Here is a 24,863-nt window from a genome sequence, read left to right as displayed (position 1 = left end):
ATTTCTGTGCGTCCGTTGTAGAGGTAGGTCCAGGATGTGTTAGCCAAGCTTAGCACAGAGAATGCAAGGAGGGAAAACTGTTTGCCTAACTCCGAGAAAAAATAGACCTTCCAACAATTTCCAAGCCCTCTGATTTACATATTTAGCTAACAAGCTAGTCACCGGTCCATCCGAGAGTCCACTGGGTTTTGTGGTCGGTAGAGTGCCGGGTAGAACTCAAACCTGGCAACCCAACAAAGAGCTTCAATGCTAACCGCTGGTAAAACCACAGTGTCTCATTTTAACATTTCTATTTCTACAGCTATCCAATAAACACGTGAACAAGACAGACGTGGAGCTGATGCGGATTTTCAACACAACTTAGAAATGTGTCGGTAATGTTGTGAATGTATTTAAGATGATGGCTGGCTAACGTACAGTTTCTTGGAAAAGTTCAGAATTTGATTGCAGCAAATCTGCACAGCTGTTTCTGTATCATCCCAGCTTGGGACCACGTTTATGAACCAGGATACGGCCCCACATTTTAAAAAGTAAAAGAGTGATATAATATAATTTAGCAATGACAGGGAAGAAGTTATTTAAAATCATTTAAAATTTCCACATAGATTACAGGACACTGGACTTTCCAACAACCCAATGAAGAACAAGCACAAATACAGAAATGGACATGAGGTGATGTGGACTCATCCTCTAACTCAGTTCATCATGTTCTCTCTTTGTCATTTTCAAAGACATGCTTCATTTTCAGTATTAACATCATGAGGTGAAGGTGAAAATATATGAACTGTGGCCTTTTTTCTTTCTTCTTGTTCCTTGTGATGCAATTCAGTGACGAGATGGAAAAGAACAACATACACAGAATGATCCTGTAATCAGTGCCTGGGCTTTTTGTTAAAGCTTCCTCTGTCGAGTGCTCTTTTGTTATGGATTAGACTTAGTGCACCCTATTATATGAGCAAATTTAAAGTTAATCTGTCATAAATTAAAATATATTTGGTTTATTGTTTTGCAGGGGCAATCCTTTTATATCGTGAATACTGAAAAGAATAAGTAAAGAAAAAAACATTCAGATTACTGTACGAGAACAGAATAACTACAATAAAATATTCCATTTTTTTTGGAAATGCTCTAAAAATCAATGATGAATTTGTTACTTTATTGTATTATATTTAAAGATGTTTTATTTGAACCACGTGTTCAAATTAAAACACCTGTGAGGTTTCCTGTGTGATGGGTCACAATAAGAGGCCACAGTGGGGGGACATCCCATCCCAGCCGGCAAACAGATGACAATACAAAATATCAGAAAAAAATAAAACAAAGTTACACTTTTCCCCCAGTGTTTGGCTGAGTGCCTCGAATCTGTATTCCATTGTATTTTTCTACACTTCCATTTTCTTAATTATTTCTGGTTACTGTTGTATTCTTTTACTTTTTACTTTTGATTATTATTGTCCTTATGGTTGCTGGTATTGTTGATGTTGTTATTATTATTACACTGTTTGTATTGCAGATCAGTGGAGGTGTTGGGGGAACAGGTTCTCTTGGGTTTCTGTGCTGAGGGTTTTATTCTTTCTCGTACCAGCCCAGCAGTCGGCTGTTTGTTGCCTGTTGGTTCCCATCTTGTCGTGATTCAATGAGGTTCATGTTCATGACCGTTCTGTAGCAATAAATGTGCCATTTTTATAATGCAGCGCTTTGAGCGCCTCTTTCTTTTCATTCCGTACAGCGGGGGGAAGGCGTAGAGTAGGAAGATATCATTAGAAGTTTAATTCATTTTGTGAACGTTTTTCCTCTTAAATGAAACAAAAAGAGTAACGTATATAAAAAATAAACTGAGCAGCAAGAGATCCAAGAACCGGCTGGTTGCAACTGTGGACTTCCTTGCCTTTGTTGGGCTATTAAGATAACTTTACTGCAGCTGTTAAGGCTCGCGTCACCTCTGACCACTAAAATCTGATCAGTTCGTGCTTGAGTCCAAGTTTGTGCCAAATTTGAAGAAAGTCCCTCCAGGCGTTCTTGAGATATTGCGTTAGAAATTGTACTTTGTTGCGGGCCAACACTGTAACATTTTTTAAAGTGACAGAGTAGAACAGGATTATTTTCCTGTCTAGCCCCAGGTCTTATTAAACCAAGTCTAAAACATGACGATATGTTTTGAATATACAGTAACACCAGTGGCAGGCCGTGCATTTTATACCTGGGCCTTCTGTGCTGTCCTGCTGAGCTACGGTTATTTGCTTCTTGGGGTGTAACAATACACGTATTCGTATTAAACCGTTCGGTACGAGGCTTACGAACCGAACAAGACGTTTGAATAATACTAGTGCCTTTGGAAAATGCAGAAGCTTAAATTGTGGGAAATATAATGTTTTCGGTGGACTGCGCTCACGTAACAGATAAGTCAGGCTGGCCCACTGACCAATCACGGCGCACGTTAATGCAGACGTACTTAGGAGGCTACCTCCTAAGAAATAGGGGCTGAAACTGATTGGATAAGAGCTCTCCTTAAAACAAGCTGCAGGCTGGAAGCAGAGCAACAGAGAAGACAGGGGCTGTGCAATGAGAAAATAAGCTAATGGGAAAAAAATGTGTAATACATGTAGTGTATTTGTGAAAAATGATTCAATTATAAAAGAGCTATAACTTTGTGATTCTGTTTCGGCCAGCAGAGAAGGCTTAGCTGGCCCACCACTGAGTAACACATATATATATATATAAAGACTAAAGCTGCTCAAATAAATGTAAAATGTACAACAGGTTCCTCTCAATTGTACTGTAGATGAAGTATAAAATGGCAGAAAATGGACACAGCCAAGTTAAGAGTCCTCAGTTGATGTAGCATTGCACTCCGGTAACATCGTTACACTCACAATGGACTAATACAGCAAAATCGAGTGACATCACTTGTAGAAATGCATCAAACTTCACACAGCTACCTCTGGAGCCGCAGAGGTATTTATACATCTTTTTTTCACATATGCAGTAGTACTCTCCAATGCCTGTAATCAGACATTGATGTAAAATCATAAATAGGTCTCCCTCTTCCCCAAAAGTACCTCAAAATAGTACTGGGTGAATATTCTTAGTAGTTTTCCATGACTGAAAGGAGAACTATGTTGAAAGCTGCAAAGTCTGTTGACACATTTTTTTAAACTGATGACATTCTTTATTTCGTTTGGTGTGTTCACTTCATATTTGTGTTGGTTTAGCTAGCGATAGAGATTTAGCTCAAACATAACCCTTCATAGAGCACACGACATGGAGCGACAGCAAGAGAAGGGACTTTTCTTTTAGTTTATCCTGAAGACAGCCTGATTTATGCGAGACTCGTCTGCGAGGGTCATGAGAAAATTCCACACGGCAAAGTGACTCCACTAACCAGCATGCTGCTGGCTGTCTGAAGTAGCTGAAAAATAAGATGAATGAAAGCAGCGGGAAGTCGGTGACTGTTTAGCCCACATACTCACAGAGACCTGGATCCATCGTTCATCCCGGATCAAGCTGCAGTTGACTGGCGGACAGCAGGACACAGAGCAGGACTCCGGTGGAACCAACTGAATTCCGTTGTGCTTCCCTGTGTTGCATAATGTCAATAAATGATCCTTGAATCCATAAATATCTGTATTGTGAGCATAGAACACAACAATTTCTTCTGGACTACATTCCTGTGTCTGTGTGTGTTTGCTTTGGCTGCTCAGTTTCCTCCCACAGTCCAAAGACCTGAAGGTGAATTGAAGATTCAAAGTGTCCCGTTGGTGTGAATGCGAGTGTCAGCCCTGTGATGACACTTGACGCTAATATAAATGATTAAATGTGTTTACAGGCTTTTTGCTGGAACAAGCAGGGACAAGTTACATGTTGCGTCATGATGAGCGCAACGGGTTCTTCAGGTGAAGTTAGGATGATTCTTCATTTTGACTCATCAAGGTGGTTCTATCCGTCTCTGCCTGCAGGCTGCAGTGAGTGACGTCAGTTCACCAATATTTCTATGATAGATTTTTTTTTTAGCTGATTGTTTCACTTCCACAAACCACATCCAGCTTAATCCGCTGACGATCCAATGAAGATTTTTTTTACTGCTTTAAGACCTTATTGCATCCTTTGATATATTTCTATGCGGACGACTCAGATCTATTTCTTATTTCATTCCAACAACGTGAGCAGAAGGCTAAACTATTAGCAACATTTTCTTTTTTCATGTCTGAAATGCTTTGCCGATTTATTGGGGATAAGTCTATCTTACCTTTTCTGAAGAGACGTGAACACACATCTGCATTTCTAGAAGAACCAATAGGAACACCCTCTATCTGATATGACCTGTGATTGGCCCGGCATCTCCTGTCATGGGCTATATTCTCTAAAGCCTGAAAACAGCCCAGAGGAGGTGCAGAAGTCTATTACGATATGATGAAAAGGTTTATGGAATCTTTGCCCATTGACGCCAAAACTAAACTGCATACTCCAGCTTTATATCCCACTGTAGAAATCTAGATGTCATCTGTGACCACAAGCTTCATTTGACCACCATGTGAAGTCTTTTGTACAGTCTTACATCCTGCACCTTTGCAACATTTCAAAAAACACAAAAAACTATATTCTTATTATTGACAACCAAGACTTTTAGTTTTGGAACCAGTGACGCCTGAAATAAAGCCTCCCACTTCGCTACTAACTTCCAAAAACAGAGTGATTTGATTTTGGTGTAGATAGTGCCCCATCGTGGTCTTTCATAAAGCACTTCTCACTTTCACATTTCAAGTTATTTTTGGCTTGCGTAAAGGCCTTGCCCTGTTCTGTGTGAAGACTTCTATCCAATCTCAATAAACCGAAGCATTCAGGTTCCTGTTTGTAGTCTGTCTGTAGTCATAGTAGTGTGGACCACATTTGGGTGGGCTTTGGGTGCATTCAGGTAAACATTCCATGTGGAGAGCAAATGAGGCCGCACACTTTTGCCGAAATGCAATCACCCATCGGCTATCGTCCGCCGAAAATGTTTGGCCTTTTGTTAATCTCTATAAACAGAAATCTGCATATGAATGCAGATATACAATCCTGTTGTGGACGTTGTCTCAACTGCGACTACGTTCTCGCATCTCAAGTTGCTCGATGGACCGTAAACGGATGACTGAAGAGGAAGTCTTGGCCCTGATATTCATTATCCGAAGGTATCTGGCTACACAGGGAATATTGTTCGTTGTGTGGCTGTGGACTTTTTAACTTAAACTGCCTAACGCAACACTAGAATGTATCACTGTACAGATTTAAAATATTCAAAACTTTTTTCTTAATCTGAGAAGGAAAAATCTACCTTTAACTAAAGACTTTCTATATTTCCACTTGGTTTTGAGAGATTTCAAGCCAGTATTACTTCAGAGCTACCAGAGTATATTTTTACTTCGGCATGACACAACATTTTGTTTTTAAAGAGGAAAAAAGATCCAATAAATCACTGAAGGGTGGAGGTCTGACCTCGACCTCCCTCGTAAACACCGATCAGCGCTCTGCTGCTTTTCATCTGACACGGCTGATTTTCCAGCACTGTTGGAACATTTTTCAAACCCGTTCAGTAATATTAGATCTTTTTTTCACCCTGTTCGTCCACGTGGTTTTCCACCACAAATCATCAGGTGGCTGTTGTCCAGCTGTGGTGAACTGAGTTGTCTCAATATTGTTTGGGCTCAACGGATGTTATCAACCATCTAAAGTATCTCTCAGGAATTACATAGTTTGGACAATAACACTAGTGTGATGAGATTGTTTTAAGCCATTTGAACAACTGTCTTTACTCGACATAACAAAGTAAGCAATAACAGCAAATGTGCAGCAGAGCCATGAGCAGAATAAGGGAGAACTGCGTCGCAGTGCTGGTACTTGTAGCAGTACACTATAAGCATTAGTAGCATTGGTGATATCAGTAAAAGAAACTGGAGCACAATGTTCCCCTCTGTCTAATAATTTAACAACGCTACTGGATCTGCTGAATCTCTGTGACCTTTACAAGCCCATCAGTGCTGTGATACTGAGAGTTTTCTGTCAACTCTCCTGCAGATGAGAATAACCCCAGAACAAATCCTCTCTCTGGTCCTGCTGGGTAACAGTCACACTTCCCTCGTATTTGTTCATGATAGCGGGTTTTTTTGTCCTCGTACATTGCTGAGTGGGGTATTTTTTGCAACTTTGCTCTTAGTCTGCAAGTTATATTTAGGATTATGCTTTTTATTTGGGATTTGATCATTCCTGAAAAATATGTTTTCATCCGAACCACCTGGTTAAATAAAGGCTGAAGGCCTTTAGGCTGAAGGCCTTTATCTGAAGGCCTTTATAAAGGCTGAAGGCCTTTATTTAAGTTTCAGTTGGAATGACTCAAAGGACGGCAATGTCAGTCCTTTGGTTGGTCCTCCGCTTAAGTTTAGACTGAAATATCTTGACAACTTTATTCTAATTAAATAGATAGCTATGGAACTTTGTACGTGCATTCATGGTCTCCTGAGGATGAACCCTCCTGGCTCTGGTGATCACCTGACTTTTCTTTTGGTGCCACCGTGAGGTTGACATTTGTTGTTTGGAGTGAAATATCTCAACAGCTGTTTCAAGGATGCATAATGCATTCTAATAACTTGGGTGGTCCTCCGACTTTTAATCTAATGCCACCACGAAGACAAATTTTGTTTTAAGATATTGGAAATGTTTGTTGTATAATTTGATGAACATACTGGAACGTATACTCATACAGCAGTTAGAATGATGTCTTACAAAAAGTTACCAGCTCCTATTTTGTGCGTTTTACTACGAACGTCCAGCAACACTTGTCCATTTCTGCTTGTTTCATGCACACAATCTTTTCAAAATAAACTAATCAGATTAGGCAACATATGTACGTACATAACTGAGGTTACGTACATAACTGTTTGGGTTAAACTAACAAGTTAAGTGTCAAATAAATCAACTTTGACATCTCGTTTCACATGAGGAAGCACCAGCGGTCTCCTGGCTGAAAGATCGCCGTTTGCTGAACCCATCCACCTCCCTTCCTCTTCATACTTCCTCATTCATGATTACGTGGAGAATATACAAAATAATACGAAATAACGCAGCATTTTTTTTCCATAGGTATAGCTACGACTGTTGGATGAGACGAGCCTGCATGTTCATTAACCCCAGGGGATGAATCTCTTGAATCTCTGGACTTTTCATAATCTGGTCAAAATTAAATGTTGTCCAACTCTTTGATTTATGGGCATTCAGCATGACGAAGTCAAAAGACGAAACCAAAATTGTTTGAGTGTGTAAGGTGTGGCAATGTGTGACGACATCGAGTCAAAATCCTACTTCTTCTCTGACTCATAACTCAGTCACATCTTATGAATGCGTTAGAACAATAACTCAGAGATCCACTTTAGAATACCAGGACGTCAGTCTGGATAGGATTTAAATCACAGCAGGACTAGCGAGTTCAATAGAAAACAGTTCACTGTAGTTATCACCGGGGCCTGTCCAGAGGGCATCAGTGTTGTAAAGTATTTCACTCTTTTACTCCGAGGTTCTTTTACCCACATAATATTTTCAGTCAAACAACCTACATGTGTCTGCTGTCATGAACCATCTCAAGTTTTTCAAAGAGAGAAAACAAGACGTGACGAATTAATTGTTCGGACACATGTTGACGTGATGAAGTACTGTATTGAGTACAAATTTAAAGCACTTTACTTTGAGTCTTTTCATGCCCCATTCTACTTCTACTCCATTACATTTTAGAGGAAGATACCTTAGTATTTACTCCACTCCAATTAAAAAGCTTTTTGCTGCATCTCCTTTTAATAACTGTAATAATTACCTCTGCTCCTGCTCCTTTAGGTCATGTCTTTGTCCGTCATTCCTGTTTCCTGTTTCCTGTCTGGCTTCGTTACTCGCCTCTCCTCTCGTTTGAGATCGCTTCACTCTCTGCCTCATGTGTTTTCCCGCCAGTTTTGATCGTCTGCCCCGCCCCTGATTACTTTCACCTGTCCCTCGTTAGCCCTGCAGTCACCTGACCTGCTCACCTGTTTTGACTCCCCTCATTAGTCCGTTTTTTTTCCTTCGTTTTTAGGCGGTTTGTCCTCATCTTTTGTTTGGAGTTCTGTTACCTGGTTGACCGTGCCTCTGGCTGCCTGATGCTCTGTTGCAGAATAATAAGATGGACGATAGCAGTCGGTGGCTGTTGAGCCCACATCTTCACAGAGACCTAGATCCATCATTTTAGTTTTGTTTGTCATGTGCTTGTTTTGTTACAAATGGGCGACAACTGAATTTAGTTTTGCATCCCTGTGTTGCATATAGACAATAAATGATCCTTGAATCCTTGAATCCATAGATGTAGTTGTTTACTGAGCCAGCCATGTTTCTGCAGACAAACCAACCTGCTTCAGTTCTGTTGGACTTGAAGAACTGTAGCATTAATTTTTTAAACTTCCACTTGAAGTCCTCACTGCCAAACTAACCTCTCCTCTGCTCCGCTGCCAACTCTTTCGCTCATGCATATTGCTTCACACGCACTGGCCCTATGCTACTATTACAACAACTCTAGATAGGCTCCTTGGCATTCTCCCGTCGGCCACAGTCGCTCTCCTACGCGGGAGAAGTTTCAACTGGTTGCACTCTGTAACCTCACAGCTAGATGCCGCCAAATCCTACACACTGGAACATGAGGCTTTTTAATAGTTCACAATGAGCCACCACCTCAACCAACCACAGCAGTAAAATCCTGCTTTTACATAAATGCACGAGTTATAATATTCTAATGAGGTGATCTGTAACAGTAACATGGGGACATTTCCCTGCATTGAGGACTTTTACTTTTAATACGATAATAATAAGTATTTTTAAACTGGGTATTAGTACTTTTACTTAAATAAAGGTAATGAATACTTCCTCCAGTGCCTGTTGGCATCCTGTACATTCTGCAGAAACTCAACATCTTCAGGCACCATCTTCTATGTGAAGAAAATAAAGACACCTGGATGTAAAGTCCCACTGTTTAAACTGATGAAGAAAAGTTTCTTTCAGGTCCAATTCTGTGGCTGGTTCAGATGAGTTTTATTCACTGGGCAGTGGAAACAGAAGTCCACAACAGAGCTGTAGAACTCTCTCTGAGAAACACCCCCAGAGACGGAGAAACACCCCCAGAGACGTCTTGTTACGTAAGTTGTTGCAGCAGCGTGACTTATCAGTGTGTGAGTAAAGGTTGTGTCGGTGGGACGCTCCCATGCTGCAGCATGTTCCCTTTGAGCTGCAGTCACACCCTGAGCCACCGGGTTGACACAACACATGTCCATCTCCCCGCCGGGTGCCTCACCTTCACATGAGGATGAAAAGAACTCTTCAGCACGCAGCTTTCCCTTTTTGACAACACAGTGAAGTATTTATACCTCCATTTGACTCCGTTTGTTTGTTTTGCCATTTTAAAGACAGTTACCAAAATTCAATCTGACGTACTTTAATCTCAATTCTCAGTCTACAATTTAAAATAAAGTGCAGTGGATTCAAACGTGACTTTGTAATGACCGACACGTGGGCAGGTCAGACTACAAGGCACAGTGATTCCAACGACAATGTATTTTGTAATGCGGAACAGATAGAGAGTATTATGAACACAATTCTGAAAAATATGGATTCAAAAAAAATTCCCTCATGAGACGACTCACGACACGTAAACGAAACAGAGTGAGATTTTAGTTCTTCTGAAATGTTTGGACTTTATCGTAATTATCTGCAGTGAGAAATAGACAGAATGCTGACGGATGCTTTGTTCCACTTTACTTTGTCACACAAACTGTTTTGCTCCGGGACATTCTGGCAGGACATCACATTCCTAGGTGAGAACGAGTTAGAATAAACAGCATCACATTTTTTATTGCCTTATTTTTAGTGGTGATGAACTTTGAGGTCATTTCTTTCCTACTTCTACTCCACTATTACGTCAGAGGGAAACACTCTTTACTCCGCTACATTAAACTCAGATCATACAAACTATAATCAACAAATAAATGAGGGTATATTTTAGATCAAGCCAGCTACAGTATATTGAATTACCCCCCCCCCCCCCCCCTTTACCAGTTGCAATGTAAACAAAAGGGAAACCATTTAATCACAGCAAATATTTTAGAAACTACTTTAGATCAAAACTATTAAAGGGGAATGAGAACAAAGTGCAACAAGGTCAACATCTCATCACAATTTATTGTATTTGCTTAAAATATACATTAGCATTGGAGACACACACATCATCAAACAGACAACGCTAGCAACAGTCAGCATCAATATAACAAATATGAACTCAACAAATGATGAAGACAACATAGTTGTTATATACAGTATATGTTCACAGAGTGAATTTAGCTTTAAAAATCAATGAAGTTTGATACATAAATACATAAATATACAAATATATTGTATAAATATATATATTGTGTATATATATATATATATATATATATATATATATATATATATATTAAACATATCTATTTAATAAATATATGTATACTGTATATATATATATATTTATGTATTTAGATATATTCACATATACACATATATTACAATGTCCGTAGAACCTTCTGAACACTGACAGTTTCACTCCTTCTGTTTCAATCCACAGCGATCAAGCCACATGATAAAGTGCCACGTGCTGCACTTTATCAGCTCAGATTAAAACAATTTCCTGAAGTCTGACCTTCTAGCATCCTGATACAGAGACTCTCTGACGGACAGAAGAACTAATCACACTCAAACGTATTCAATAGTCTTTTCACAAACAGGCTTGTCCTCAACAAAAGATGTGAATGAGATATTAGTGTCATATAATTGCATGTGTAGCCTACATATGTGTATGTGTGTGTGTGTGTGTGTGTGTGTGTATGTTTCCTCAGTGCAACCAGCTGAATGGGTGTGTTCTCAGCTCCAGCACAGAGGAATGTCAGGAGTGGTTGTCAGTGTTGCCCAACACAAAGCAGCTCTGGGTTCAGTCTGACACCTATGGCAACCAGCGGCTGTTTTACCAACAGCAGACTCCAAACCTCCACTGTTAGCTGTCTGGGCTGTCTGTCTGCAATGGGGGGGGGTCTGGTCTCTGGGACAGACTTCCCTCACTGTGATTAAGGTCGTGATCAAAGTTTAGGTTTTTATGTTTTTTTTACTGTGTTTTCACCTTAAAGGGATAGTTTGTGTGTTTTGAAGTGGGGTTGTATGAGGTGCTTATACATAGTCAGTGTGCTGCTTACAGTAGACGGTGGTCGGCACGCCGCCTTGGGGAAAAAGACACCTAGAAATAAAACTAAAGCTTAGCGATAGAGGCAGCAGTAGAACAGCAACTTTTGTGTTGTGAGAGGTAATATTACTGTTATTGTCTGTGGCTTTGAAGAGAGCATGGATAACGACTTCAGTTCCCCCTTCGAAAAGGTCTGTGTGACAGCAAGAAAGAGTGGCACAAATATTCTAAACATAGCGTAAACTTCAACTGATACAGATTATTGTGAGGGGTTCTGCTGCTGCCTCGGTCCACAGCAGGACATTGCTTTGCTCCCGTACTGGTACTCCTGTCTGGTTTCTCTAAACTGGGTAACACATTCTCACACCAATGCATCAAATAAATCTGCTCCAACTAGCATCACATTTACATGCAAATTCAATGCTACATGCAAAAGAAGCAAGAATAAATGATTTGCCAACTTGCAAATAAATATGAACTACATGCTGCATATTTTTTTCTTCTTATTTTGGATTTACTGATAGATGGAAAGACAGACAGAAAGACAGACATGATAATGATAGATTTTCAGTTCCAATTCAGACCTTCAATAAAGAATCATCAGTGACGTCAGAGAGGAGAACCACGCCTCAAGAGATGAGGACATTCCTGAATGAGTTACAATAGTTGCACTTTGGTGGGAGACTGGTGCTCTCCATCTCCAAAAAATGTTGTGAGGGAGGTTCATAACTCATAAAGTTTCTCCTTGCATCTCCGCCAGACATCGCGTTTCCCTCCACTCTTCCCTCCCTGCTCATCAGCTCTGAACGGGCGGCCAGGTAAATCGACAACCACTCTGTGTGCGTGCGTCAGCGGCGTCGCGCGCGCTCACTACAACACGCCCAGGTGTAGCCCCGGCCCCACCCACAAGGTAAACTCCTTTCGGGGCAGCAAAGTGCAGGCTGTCAGTCGGCACCAGAGCAGCGCGGAGGGATCACTGAACAAGGTAAGAGGCTGATGATTTAGACCTGGACGCTGCTCGTCGGGTTCGAACCTGACTGCTGCTGCGTCGCTTTCAGTGCACAGCCGCCGTCATCGTTTACTTACTTGCTGTGAGTTCACGGCACGTTTCCTTCGGTGCTGGAGGAGCAGCTTTAGTCTGGCTGGGAAGTTGTTAGAGGGAAACCTGCGTAGAGACGGTTCAATCACAGAAAAGTACTTTACAGTTTCACTGTCTAACTTTGATCACTGTAAATCCATTAGGTAACATGTTTATACCTAAAATATGTCCTGAAAGTTTGTTTTGACCACATAAAAAAACATTGTATATGGAAGAGGATTGGGGCCAATATTTGAGTTCTGAGATTAAAGTCAGAATTCTGGCTTTAAAGTCACATTTAAAAAATATATATATTTAAAAAAAAAATGTAATTGAGTTCTCAGTTTAAAATGAGAATTCTGAGACAAAAGTCGGATTTTTACCTAAATGTCAGAATTCTGAATTTTCTGACATGTGCCCCCCCAATTCTCTGCTGCACAACAGAGCTCCACCATAGCTCCTGTAGGACATAACGGAGTCAGTGTGAGCATACTATACGGCCCATAGTGTGGATACCCCCGTCCACAGTGGTGTACTTCTGTTCATGCTTTGGGCACTTTAGTTCCAGTGAAGGAAAGTCTTATCGCTACAGCAAACAGTGTTATTTAAGACAATGGCGTGTTTCCAACTTTTCAACATGACAGTGTCCCTGTGCTCAAAGGACAGCAGGCTCTACAGCGGGTGATTAAAACCGCTCACACCACCTTTTGGTACCCGTCTACTGAGGATCTGTGATATTGGTGACAAGAGGTGCCTGCGAAGAGCCCAAAGGATATTAAAATACAATATCCATCCCCAGCCACAGCCTATTCACTTGAGTCCATATACTTCTTGCCATGTTGTGTAGTTCCAAAAATGTGCTTTAAGTCACTATAGAAATGCTATGGTCATTCTATAACAGAGAGAAATACCCCAAAAATAATACTTGTTACCTAGTTGTTTCAGGTGATGTAGCTGTTTCCACACTTTGTTACTTAAGCTTTAAACTCCATCTGACTAAAACAGACGGCGCCAAACATGGCAAATGAAATTTCCATTTTTCACAATGATGAAATGTATTGAGTGCTACTCTCATTCAAAGGGCGAGTCTCTCTGTACTCTGCACTGTGCTCCGATAAGAGGGCTGCAGAAAGGAGACTATCTTTATTTTATCTGGGCGGGTGGCGGTAATGCCACTCATATCAGCACCACATGGAGCCACTATGTCATATCTTTGTTAATTAATGACAATAATAACAATAACACCGGACCTTTAACCACGACAGGGTACAGCTGCAATTTGTTTGGACGAAACAGAAAGTCGGGGTAATTGTTAAGTGTTTGTTAGCATTCTGGCGCACTGTTTGATACAGGTAAAAATTAAGAACACAGTCCAGTTATTGCTCCATTAATCTTTTTTTCATGAGGAAGTGGTCAATCCACTACCTCACTAGAAAGCTTTTTGCCTCATTTAGCTTATAGTTTTAGTTGCATAGTGCTACTAAAGGACTAAATATTTTCACCAGGAGTTGGTGGAGAACCAACATCGAAACCCATCGACTATCGGTCTGATGGGGTTTTTTTAGCATGTCAGGTCAACGGACCGTATTTCTGGATATCCGTGCCAAAACCTCCTCTTCCGTTCCCCTTCAGTGTTTACAGTCCATTTAGCAACTTCAGACCTGAGAATGGAGTCGGAGTCGAGAGACGACGTCCACAACCGTATTGTTTAGAGATTAATAAAAAGCTAAACAATTCTCAAACGATAGCCGTTTGGTTCTGAGGTAACATTTCAGCCAATGAGTTCCGGCCTCTTTTGCTCTCCCCACGGACTGTTTACCCACGTGCAACCGGAGCCTGCTCGAACGCGATTGGTCGATACCACTCGGACAGCCAATGGAAACCAGAATGCTTCTGATACCAAAATCTTGTCCTGTTGTCTACAGATTCTGACTGATAGAATCTGTAGAGATTAGTGAAGACTGAACCAGAGCTAAAGGGAGAGAGTACATTCGACTGTCAAATGAAAGCAGCTGGGTAGACTTTGTGGATGTGTGGGGAGTTAACAGACTGTCCCGGTGCCGTCGTCCTGCATTCTTCTGCATGTAAAACATTGCTGAGATGCTAAAGTCTCACCGACTTCTGCAGGCAAACAGAGGAGCCAGTCATGCATGTTTAAGTATTTTCCAAGGCCGAGGAATGCTGAAAACCCCGACTTCATATCAGCTGCTAGCATCTCTCACTTTCTCCCTTTGGGGTCTTCCTCTTTATCTTCATGTCCATCCTTTTATGCTCTAATTGTCTTTATCTCCCTCCTTCTTTCTCACTTTTCCCCTTGTGTAGCATGTCTCGATTCACTTATCTGTTTTGAATTGTGACTCTTTTCCCCTTATTTCTTTCCTGTTTTTCACTTTTGGTTTCCTATTCTTTAATTGTTGTGCTAATTGTCTTGTTGACACGTGGTGATGCTTGAAGTCTATGTACTGCCACACCTCTCTTGACATCTGCTCTTTGAACTTGATAGAGTGAGTGACTGATTAGTTCTAACTACTGTATGTGCACTAGTTATGTATCTGTTTTAAATAGGTTGGAATGTGACATGTGTCATTGAGCTTCCACAGTGAGGGAAAAGCATTATGTGCTTTTAATTATAGATAGTGCGTCAAATGTGAAGTTCAGAAGACCATACTCTTTCTCTCTCCTCTTATCTTTTTATTTTGTTCTGTTTTCTGTATTTCCTCATTCCGCTATTTTGCTTTCCCCCTGATCGCACCACTTCAATTCCTCTGGCTACAAAAATCTTCTGTCACTCTTTCAAATTCACACCCTCTGTCTCTCTCTGTCTGTCTCTCTCTGTCTCTGTCAGACACTGAAATCGAATGCCTACGGTTTGCAAATCTTGCAACAATGCAATTTTTACAAACCGTAGGCATTAGATTTCAGTGTCTGCTCGGGTGATGCCAGAAACTGCAGATGGTTCTAATGCACTTACCAATTCATTGATGTATATGTTGAAGATGGTTGGCCTGGAAGCTGCGTCTAACCCTCCAGCTTTGGGGAAAGAAGTCTGTGTGCTTTTGGCCAGTCTTTACAGCACAACTTTTGCTTGTGTACAATGATTTTATGATGTCATAGGTTTTCCCCCAGCACCACTTTCCAACACTATGTAAAGATTACATTAAATTGAAATCTAAGTGACAATACCTAACAGTTGATCGTGTATTTTCCTCTCATACTGAGTGTTGCTATTTTTTGTTACAACTACTGATACAATAGCTGTTACTCAAGGAAGACATTTTTGATAGCATACTTTATGAAAATATGCATTTATAAAGGCTTGGTGACTACCCCAAGGTAAGCAGTGTTGACTCTGTCAGCACTGTTGCTGTTGTTTGCACTTTTAGCACCTTTAGCACAGCTAGCTTCGAGCCACAGGCTCAGCCGTCGCCATGTTGAGAGCATGTGGAGGCAATAAGTGTGTTCTGAATTTTGAATTTACCACCTTTTAATAAGCAAAAGTGGTGTAAGAGATCGCTGTTGTACTGACCCCCCATTACGGTTCTGCAAGAATGTGAACCGTGGATTAATTACACAGTTTAACCATAAAAGTGTGAAATAAAGTTTTACTGACCAACGTTAGCTAGCAACAATGGCAGCACTGCTAACGGCTAACCTACGGAGGTTGCATTCAGTTGCTTTATGATGTGTTCAGGTTCTGTACAGTGAAAATTAGTGATGGGCGAGGTACATTTTAGCCTTATCATCACGTTATATAACCTTTTTGTCTTTTGTACTGATCCAATCCGAGATCCGTCACTCCAATCCGTGAGTGTTATGATCTGTTACACCCCTAGTAAGCAATGAGATCATAGATGATGTCATTGTTTTTTCAAAACCTGTGTCTCTTTCTGCAGATACCTGTGCGTGTGCGTATGCGTGTTGGGTTGTAGTGTCTCAATATGTGTGTGCAAATATTCACCGAAACCTCCATTATCTCACTATTTGGCAATGTCATAAAAGTAGAATGATACTAGAATGAAACACTGGGCGACTGTAGCTCAGGAGGTAGAGCGGGTCTTCCGCTTATCTGAAGTTCGTCGGTTTGATCACTGGCTCCTCCATTCTACTTGGCGAGATGTTAAACCTAAAGTGCCATCAGGGCGTGTGAATGTGTTGATGTTAATTTTGAAACTGTTGGCATGTAGAGTACAAAGAGTGTATTCGAAAGGAGCTATCTAAATTCAAGTCTGTTTACCATTTTCTCTTGAAAGTAAACATTTTTCAGATATGTTCAGTATGAATACTTTGTCTCATCTGTTAATATAAACTATTAACCAGAGAGAAGAGCAGCTGTAAGTTCAAGGGATCAGAATTGTGCGCTGGTCAACTAAACTTGTGTTCTTCCATTGCTGCGTGGTGAGTTTTTGTTCAGGGTGTTGTCGGCTGTCAGCATGGTCTGAAGGGAGTAAAGTATGTCTGTGTGTTTGCGTTCATTCTCTTCATTCTGTTCCGGACAGACATACCTTTACCGTGGAAATTAGATCTGCTGAATGTGGAAGTCGGTAATGAAACTCTTCCAAACATTTCTTTACAAAAAAATATTTTTTTGTTCTAAAACCCTTATGACACTGATTAAACTAATAATTTCTTTAAAAAAATATATATATATTTATATATATATATATCCACGCTCGGTGGAAGAGGAAATTGAGGGACCACACACTATTGGCGGAAGTGCCATGGATTGATCTATAAGTCTATACATTTTGAGAAATAAAGTCTTTAAGAGGTCCAGAAAAAGTCACTAAATCTGGCAAAGCAGTTGCAGCTGTATTGTTGGAGTTTTTAGGCTCCAATGAAAATGAAAATCGATCAGGTTGCCTTTGCAAAATGGGTACAAACAAAAAGACCACTTAGAAACGCTAGCTTTCTAACTTGTCTATCGCTACTTTAATGGACATTAGGGTAATCTAAATCTGCAGTACGCAAAAAAAAATATTAATATGTAAATTTAAACTATGACTCTAACGTTAATGTAAATAAGGTCAGTAGTGTTTCAATTGATATAAAATGCATCAAAAAATAAAAAATTCTTCTCTGCCTCTGGTCAAACGAGCTTGGCTTTATAAAGCAGTACAAGTATTTAGCTTCTGCCGCTCCAAAGTTTTACTGAACAAGCCGTCTATTGTGTGCTGCATTCACTTCTATTATAATACAAATGTCAAGTCGTCTGGTATGAGGAACACCCCGAGGTGGCATCTGGTGACCATCAATCATTAACGCATTGAAATTTATGTGGAGCAGGAGAAAGTTCCCATAATGCTCTAAAAAAGCCTTTCTGTGCGGTCCATTAGTCACTGCGCTCTGTGTTACAACACATCCATACATTGTTTTCTTCTGTAAAGGAACAATTGTCAAAGTCAGTGTGACATTTAATTTAATTGCATTTCTGATTATCAGCTTTGCTGAGCACACTCCGCTTTAAAAATTGTTGTAATGGTGCATGCACCAGTTTAAACAGCTTTCCCAAAAAATGTTTGGGAACAATCTTTGTAGAAATGTAATCAAAGATATTAAAATAACAAGCTTATTGTTCACCGTGAGGAAGTAGCCTTAGTTTTACAAAGACATGCTAAGTCGTTATTACAATAATCTCTATTATATTATCTCTGATACAGATATCCGCATTTGAATGTGGATATCTGTCGGCAATGGAACGAGATTTTGGTATTGGAAGTATTCCGGTTTCTGTTTAGTCTGAGTAATATTGACCAATCGTGTTCGAGCGAAATGCAATCTCGTCATACGAATGACGATATGCAATCAGGTCATGGACATCGTCGCTCAACTCAAACTCCATTCTCGCATTTTAACAAAGACGTTTGGGCCCGGATACCCGCTGGCTACACCAGAACCCCAGAAATAATTTTGCTCCCAGGGGCTTAATTATGGTCAGACCCATAGCCAATGGGTTCCAAGATTGATGGTACAGTAAATCTAAAGCAACACTGTGTATGTTAAAGAGTTAGCGTGGAACTTGCTATAAGTCAGCACAGTGAATGCTAAAAAAACTGCGATCACAATCACCTTCCATGCCAAACTGTTGAGTGCTAAATTGTTAGCAGTACAATGGGGGGGAGCGTTACTGTGCAGTAAATTGTTAGCATTGTGTCAAGTATCACTCAACATCCTGAATGGTAAGATGTGTAAGTCTTCAATCACTCATCACAGAAAACTAAAGTGTTCCCATACACCCTACTGTGACCCGTTGCTAGCATTGCACATGTTGGATTTTAGTACTGGACCAATAGGAGAAGCTCATAATGTTCTGACTGAGCGCGTCATAATGTCACAAACTGCAACTCAACAATGACTCATTGGAAAGGAAGGAGGGATGGTGGATGGTGATGGCAGGTATGTCAGGAATGAGGGTGTGAGGCTTGAACGGCAGGCTGTCGCAGATACGCAAAATAGTTTGCAATGGTAACATCACATACTTCCGATCATTTCCTTTTGTGTGTGTGTGTGTGTGTGTGTGTTGACCTAGTCAACTTACCCTGTAAATGGCAGCTCCTTGTTAAACTATGTGATGTGTTTTGTGTCCGTATCATTGTTGTGCAATTCAACCATCAGTTTTTAATGCAGGCTGGTGGCATGTGGTAATCTGATCCTGACTGGTGGAAACTTTGTCTGATATTCCTCTTGCGTGAAGAGGATGCCAAGTCTTTAGATTTCCGAGAAGTAGTTTCATGTAGAGGCACAGTCATTACTCAGTTTCTAGGCCCCTACCTACTGACCGATAACAGCATTCTTACATGATTACGCGAGTAGGAAATAATGCAAGTAGAGACGGGTCATCAACGTGCATCATGCTTCTGCGCTGTTCCCTTGTTTGGAGAATGAAATGTGTCACTTCATTCAATTATAATGAAGTGAGTCAACAACGTTGTAAATCTGCTGACGGTGGACATGTTTCACACTGTTATATAGAACCACGGGTTTCGCAATGGTTCTGTCACGATCGTCAGCTTTTGTGGATTAGCTGCCCAACTTTGCATTGTGTGTATGAGTCTATCAATTGTTATTAGCCTGGGACCACTCACCTGTGGGTCTGTGCAAGGCTCCAGGGCAGTGCAAATGGTACATTTTAAATTGACAGTGTGTTTGAAATCAACAACTAGGGATGTCACCATAACCGATACTTCGGAACCAAGTCGATGCCAAAATTCTGAAAATGTGACGGTACTTGTTTTTCAGAGGCAGATCTCAAAGATTAGCACTTTATCACACATCAGAGGTCCTCTCGGTTCCAAGTGCCCAACAGTAGGGTTGTTTGGCATTGCCATGGGTGATTGCCAAGTGACAATACATGCACAGTAAGTTCTGATCACATGGTGTGTCATAATCATCACTGGAAAATAAATTGTTTTTTGAGCAAGACAAGACAAGAAAAACAAAAATGAAGGCATGACATCCAATCCATCTGCAGTGCAGAGATGGATCTACACTGGCACGAAGGTCAGACAGAATACGAACTCTCACATGGAATCTGTTTTTGATGTACTTTTTAAAATCAGAAGCAGAAGCATGTCTACATGAAATAACTCTTGGAATGCATTGAACTTTACAGATTGATGGTGCTTTATATCACCCTTGCAGATGATTTGAGTTGTAGAATTCAGGCCATAATGCTAAAGCCACTGAGACGTTCCCACTTCCCAGAATACCCATGATTCACCGGGACTCTACTCTTTCAAGGAAGTATCCTGGTTAATGGTTTGCGGACAGATTTGGTGGAGATGTCAGAGAGAAAATGAAACAAAAAATTAAGTTTCTGATTGAATTACAGTACGACTGGTAGAAATAAAAAAAATTAAAAACACTCTACTGTCTTATCCAAAAGATTTAGCAAACAAGCAGTGGTTTAGCAAAAAGTCCACTTGGGCCTCCATGAACTCTTTACCAATTAGCCACAACAACCTGCTGACACGTAGCTTTGTTTAGGTAGTTGATAATGCATGAAACATTTAAAACCAATTAACAGACATCTCTACCTTACTTCCTGTCTTCATGCTATGCTAAACTAACTGCCTGCTGACTCTAACTCCAGACTTAGCGTACAGACATGGGAATGGAAGACTGTCAATGATCTCATAACTTTGTACATGAATTGGGATTGTGGGACCAATTGACCCTTTGCTAAGTCCCGCCCCTCTAATGCTGACTGGCCAATCATAGAGTAGCATCGTCCAGCTCCGACCAGGGTCCGACACCTATCCAGCCGTGCTCCATAGACTCTCATGTAGTCATTTCAAATATTCCATAATTTCAGGCTGTTTTTGTGGGAATATATTAGTCACAATTAGTTAATATCCCAGTTCATCCAAGTTCACTCAGCTCGAGCTGGCTCCGCATAGTTACCAGTTTTTTATTTGCCTTTTTTTGTGCAAATTACAGTAGAAATGATTAATTGAAACAGTGTTTGATGGATGGCATTCCTCTTTTGCTACAGGAACACGTGATGCTTCATGGGATTTAGATTGCTAACAGGACACTACATCGTCTACTTGCTCACAGTGTTATCTTTGGTTTTGCGTGGGGTATTTACTGAAAGAACCAACACATACTTGCAGTATAATGCGAGGTACACGGTCTATACACAGTTCTGTAATTCTCTTCTCCAAACAACATGCACTTATTCCTGCTAACTGGCGTATCATCTCACTGATCTCATCTGAATGCTTCTCATTATGTTTCTGCACTGAAAGCCTTTCATCCCATTTCGTCAGCCTTTCCAAAGCTCCCCACCTTAACATAATGTTCAGGCCAAACGGTTTAGATTTTAGGGTCATCAGTGTGTTTTGGAGCCCGTGTTCCACATCTTGTAATTTCTCCTGCTAATGGACGCCCGAGAGTCCTAATTATTCATCTCAGTCACTTCAGAACTGCCACCAAGCATCTCCTGAAATGCGTCTTAGTGCATTTTTGCATTTTATAGCTCCTTGTTTTTTTTCCCCCTCCAAGTTTTAATGAGTGTTGTTTTGCATTATGCAGTACCTCCAGGCTTCAATTTGGCATCTGGGAAAGTTGGCTTGACTCCAAGACTGTGGTCACCCAGTGCTTATTACTCATTAAGCCTCGTCGGAGGGCCGAGAGGGTGCGGGCTGGGTGGGTGCTGGGTGGGAGCTGCAGTGCTTGGAGAGTGGATGTTGTTTTTGTCGATGCTCTAGTTACGGAAGTGAAGAGTTGAGAAAGTGAAAGAGTTTGAAAGTCTTCATGTATGCACATCCTTCTACTGTTTGTTTGGCTTCAGGCTTTCTTCTCCTGTATACAATAGGGCTGGAGAATTATGGAAATTATCATAAGGATCATTTTCCTCGACGGTTAATTAAACTTTACATTTTGCCTTAGACTTTCTGCCTCATATCAAAGCAAATAGATTCAATAAAATGTCATATTAAGCTTTTGGACAAGTTACTGTGCATTCAACAGCATGAATGGCTACTTTCTCGACCACACTAATGCAACGCTACAGTACGTGACCATCTGTTAGAATATCTCTTCTCCTCTGCGTGTTTGGTTGACGTCTACCTGCTCTGTCTTTGGGTTAGTCTGCCTGTCTCCCCGCCGGTTCTGTCTGTCTGAGGTGAGTCTTTGGGAGGCGCTCAATGTGAGTAGGTTGCTAACCCAGCCCTGCACACCTACGTATATGTGTGTGTAAGACCTGTGTTGTGCCAAACCTCAAATAGCATGTGGTATTACTTGTATGCAGTGAAAACATGCCATGAATCAGTCTCGTGTACACAATGTGCATGGGACGAAGTGATGTTGTGATGCTACTGGAACGCGTCTCATTTTATTTAGAAACTGCACCTTATCGGTTATGTAATAAATCCGCCACATCTGTTGTGTGTGGAGGCTCAGTTTACCTTCCATATTTCGAAGACGCCGGTGAAAATGAAAATCCTGCAAGGGGAATTCAGCGTTACTTTGCCTGCAATTTGGTGGCAAATTGATCTTCTTTTCTACAAGTGGAGACAGTTTAGAGAGTGTCAGAACACGACATGGGTAATTCTACACAGTTACTTTACGGGTGCTTCTCAAGAAACACACAGGCTGCCGAAACTGGTTCTCTTCTGAGAGAGGTGTGATCTTAAACTGGTGTTCTTGTTAAATACCGAGGAACTGGTTCGGCTCTGCTTCAATTAACAGGGGAGGAGCGAAGACGAGGAGCAAATACAGGAGAGGTGCTATGTTGCTTATTCACCGCATCATTATGTACGGACAAACTGGTTCTACTGTTTCATACAGAGAGGGGGGGGGGAGCTGCGTGCCACACTGCACAATCCACCCTGGATAAGGTAGCAGCACATGAAAGCCCATATTAAGGGTTTCCCACAGTAACAAAGTGGTTAGCGGAGGTGCTACAGCAAACAGGAACACAATTTGAATATGTGTTATGTTTAATATTTTGGGTGTAACAAAGAAAGTAGTATGGTAGTATTAGACAAAATCCCTGTCATCCAGCCTGGTGAAGATATGTTTAGAAATGTGCTAAACAAAGGAAGGAGCAGGCTTTACTTGTTACATTTGCATAAAAGATACACAAACATTTAATTTACGATGACATCATGCGAACACGTCGATTAGTGCAACGAAACAAAAGGTGAGAGCTCTTCTCCCCACAGCGTCCTGTCAGCAGCGTCTCACTGCAGATTCATCCATCCATCCATCCATTTTCCTCCGCTTATCCGGGGTCGGGTCGCGGTGGCAGCAGGTCAAGCAGGCCGACCCAGACCTCCCTCTCACCGGCAACATGTTCCAGCTCATTCTGGGGGATCCCGAGGTGTTCCCAGGCCAGCTGGGAGATGTAATCTCTACAGCGTGTTCTGGGTCTTCCCCGGGGTCTCTTCCCAGTTGGACGTGCCTGGAAAACCTCCAGTGGGAGGCATCCAGGAGGCATCCTAATTAGATGCCCGATCCACCTCAGCTGACTCCTTTCGACGCGAAGGAGTAGCGGCTCTACTCCAAGCTCCCTCCTGATGACCGAGCTCCTTACCCTATCTCTAAGGCTGAGCCCGGCCACCCTACGGAGGAAACTCATTTCAGCCGCTTGTAGCCGCGACCTTGTCCTTTCGGTCACGACCCAGAGTTCGTGACCATAGGTGAGGGTAGGAACGTAGACCGAGTGGTAAATTGAGAGCTTTGCCTTCCGGCTCAGCTCCCTCTTCACCAAGACGGTCCGGTGCAGCGCCTGCTTTACTGCTGCAGCCGCACCGATCCGTCTGTCGATCTCCCGCTCCATATTACCCTCACTCGTGAACAAGACCCCGAGATACTTGAACTCCTTCGCTTGAGGTAGGCACTCCGTCCCATCGGTAATAGCTACCGATGGAGTGTTTATAGCTGGCATGAATAACAGCCGCACTCGATCAAGGACGATACTGAATGCTGAAGCATTTGGTCAAAGTGGTTGAGTCCCGCTCGGCGTACCTTCATGAGTCTGTTGTGCCTGCCCTGTATGAGCGAGCACAAGCTGCAGCTCGGTAGTTATCAACAGCTGTACGCTGGAGCTTTACATTTACATTTCATATATTTTTATTTTTAGCTATTTAGTTTTCCTTATCGACAATAGGCCAGTATTTAAGTGTCATCACTGTTCCAGTAAGAATTATGGCCAAAGAGCAACTGTTGAATGTTAACATTAAAAAAAAAAAAAAATAAATATATATATATATATATATAATTATTATTATTTTTTTTTGACCCAAAACCATGGTTCATACCGAGCTGTGAATGTTGTGCAAGGGTCAACCCCTATTAATTAAATTTTTTTTTTTAGTAAAGAGACATAAATTTGTAAAAAAAACATTTGCTCATGACAACAGAGAAGACAATTTTTAAAATACTTTGTAATATAGTGAATGACTATGGAACATGTGTACATATCATAAAAGGCTTTTAGTTTTAGCAAATATTACAAATGTAACTTGAGCAACCCGACATTTTTATATGCTATGTGACATTTGTGTAAATTCCCATTATCTGTGTCAGTGTTTGGTGAAGACAGGGCTGTCAGGTTGAAACATTCCTGGTCAGTTAATGAGCCTGCAGGGCGTCTCCTGCTGTTCACTCCCAACCTAAAGCTGCTGCAACCTAAAGGGATCAAAGTGCACCAGCACACAAGCTGACATGCCACAGCTGTGAGTCATGAGCAAGGCATGCTGGGGAGGAGAGTTTCCTGATGTACTTCACCACACACACACACACACACACACACACACACACACACACACACACACACACACACACACACACAGACAGATCTGTTTGCTGAGTATTGTCTTTTTGGGTTATCATGACTGCCATGCTAACCACAGATAAGATGGACAGTTGATAAAATGGACAGATGATAAGAACGATCCAAAGAATTCAGATCGTCCACAATAGTTTGGGTTTCACCTTTGCGGATTTATCAGCTTTAAAATATTTATTCAAATATTTTTGAATATATATTATTTTCTATTTTTCTTCCTGGGAATTCACTGCCCTAGCATA

The 24,863-nt window shown here is 41.2% G+C and overlaps 1 protein-coding gene across 1 annotated transcript in view; it reads left to right on the top strand.

Moving 5' to 3' along the window:
- The first annotated feature begins 11,406 nt into the window (after nt 1-11,406).
- The window catches only part of LOC116388243 (cingulin), a 55,711-nt gene continuing 42,254 nt past the window's right edge, over nt 11,407-24,863 (top strand). Inside the window, exons 1-2 of the mRNA XM_031855924.1 lie at nt 11,407-11,439; nt 12,009-12,233. Of these exons, the coding sequence (XP_031711784.1) occupies nt 11,407-11,439; nt 12,009-12,233 (258 nt within the window). The remainder of the gene's footprint in view (nt 11,440-12,008; nt 12,234-24,863) is intronic.

The sequence above is a fragment of the Anarrhichthys ocellatus genome, unplaced genomic scaffold (assembly GCF_004355925.1).
Source record: "Anarrhichthys ocellatus isolate YVR2014 unplaced genomic scaffold, GSC_Weel_1.0 scaffold16, whole genome shotgun sequence".
NCBI classification, from domain to species: domain Eukaryota; kingdom Metazoa; phylum Chordata; class Actinopteri; order Perciformes; family Anarhichadidae; genus Anarrhichthys; species Anarrhichthys ocellatus.
Note: the sequence above shows the minus strand (reverse complement) of the source record. Positions and strands in the feature narration are given on the sequence as shown.